General features: G+C 41.2%; 1 protein-coding gene across 1 annotated transcript; it reads left to right on the top strand.

Annotated features, from left to right (window-relative positions):
• Window positions 1-227: 227 nt before the first annotated feature.
• Window positions 228-413, top strand: SARC_16204 (hypothetical protein; the record flags this gene model as incomplete). Its single annotated transcript, XM_014289688.1, has 1 exon — window positions 228-413. A coding segment is annotated over one exon (186 nt), but the record flags the coding sequence as incomplete, so codon positions are not given.
• Between the last annotated feature and the right edge of the window lie 986 nt (window positions 414-1,399).

Raw genomic sequence — 1,399 nt, 5'->3', positions numbered from 1 at the left:
TCTTCCGTATTATGGAGGCCGTGTATATGTGTTTCTATGTATGCATGTATGTATGTTTTTGGGTCGATCCTAACAGCCCTTTTCTTTACGCACATCCCCTAGGTTACCGGGCGAGGCCCAAATCATCTTCCTTATTATGGAGGCCGTGTATATGTGTTTCCATGTATGCATGTATGTATGTTTATGGGTCGATCCTAACAGCCCTTTTCTTTACGCACATCCCCTAGGTTACCGGGCGAGGCCCAAATCATCTTCCGTATTATGGAGGCCTTTGCGAAGGAGTACTTAGCCAATAATCCCGAGACAAGCGCTGATGAAGATGCAACGTTTGTGCTGGCGTACGCGATCATTATGTTGAACGTTGACCAACACAACCCTCGTATCAAGAATCGAATGTCTGTGGATGATTTCAGGTGCGTCTACTCACTGGTTGAGCTGTAGTCAATACATATGCATGTGACCCCATGTGATGTTTTCCCCACATGTTGGCTTGTAGTACGGACATATGTATGTTCCTTTATATTTGATGTTACCCCACATGTTGGCTTGTAGTAAAAAATTATGTATGCTTCCTTATATTTGATTTTACCCCACATGTTGGCTTGTAGTAAGAACATATGTATGTTTCCTTATATGTGATTTTATCCCACATGTTGGCTTGTAGTAAGAACATATATATGATCCCTTATATTTGATTTTACCCCATATGTTGGCTTATAGTCAGAACATATGTATGTTCCCTTATATGTGATGTTTTCCCCACATGTTGGCTTGTAGTACGATCGTACGTATATATATATATATGTATATATTTCGTATGCATGTTACATGTAATGTTCAGCCCTACTATATCTATTCGCATACACATAGGTGTTCAGATGGACGTTAGTGTCATTGACTGCCTCGCATTGTACGGCGAGTGTGTTACAAATAGTTCTTCTATGCTGGTGTCTATGCTCCTCATTTGGAGCGCACAGCTGCAACAATATGCGCAGCAAAGTGCGCTTGTCACAGGGCGATTAAACGTTGTTTGTGCTTGTATTAGTCTGTATTTAGAATAGAAAAAGATTGAGGTGTATGGAATAGTACAGATATTGCTATCCCTAAATACATAGCCTTGTGCGGTAGGGTGATGCAAAAGCTGTATGTGTACGGGAATTTGTGATCACGATACTGAATGCTAACCTTCGCAGCTATCGCAACATAGGTTGCAGAAGTGTGGAAGAATGCGAGTTCGGTTAACCACTTGTCCGATTGGAATTGTGAACTCGTTAGCTTGTAGATGTAGCTATGTGGATCGTGATGGGATTACACGTATTAATGTAGTAAACTAAGGTGCGTGTATAGTAGGGTGTTGTGTTGATGTGTGTATTCACCTACAGATATGCAACATCGAGAA

Source organism: Sphaeroforma arctica (genome assembly GCF_001186125.1).
Source record: "Sphaeroforma arctica JP610 unplaced genomic scaffold supercont1.7568, whole genome shotgun sequence".
NCBI classification, from domain to species: Eukaryota; class Ichthyosporea; order Ichthyophonida; genus Sphaeroforma; species Sphaeroforma arctica.
This window is presented reverse-complemented; position numbering and strand designations above follow the sequence as displayed.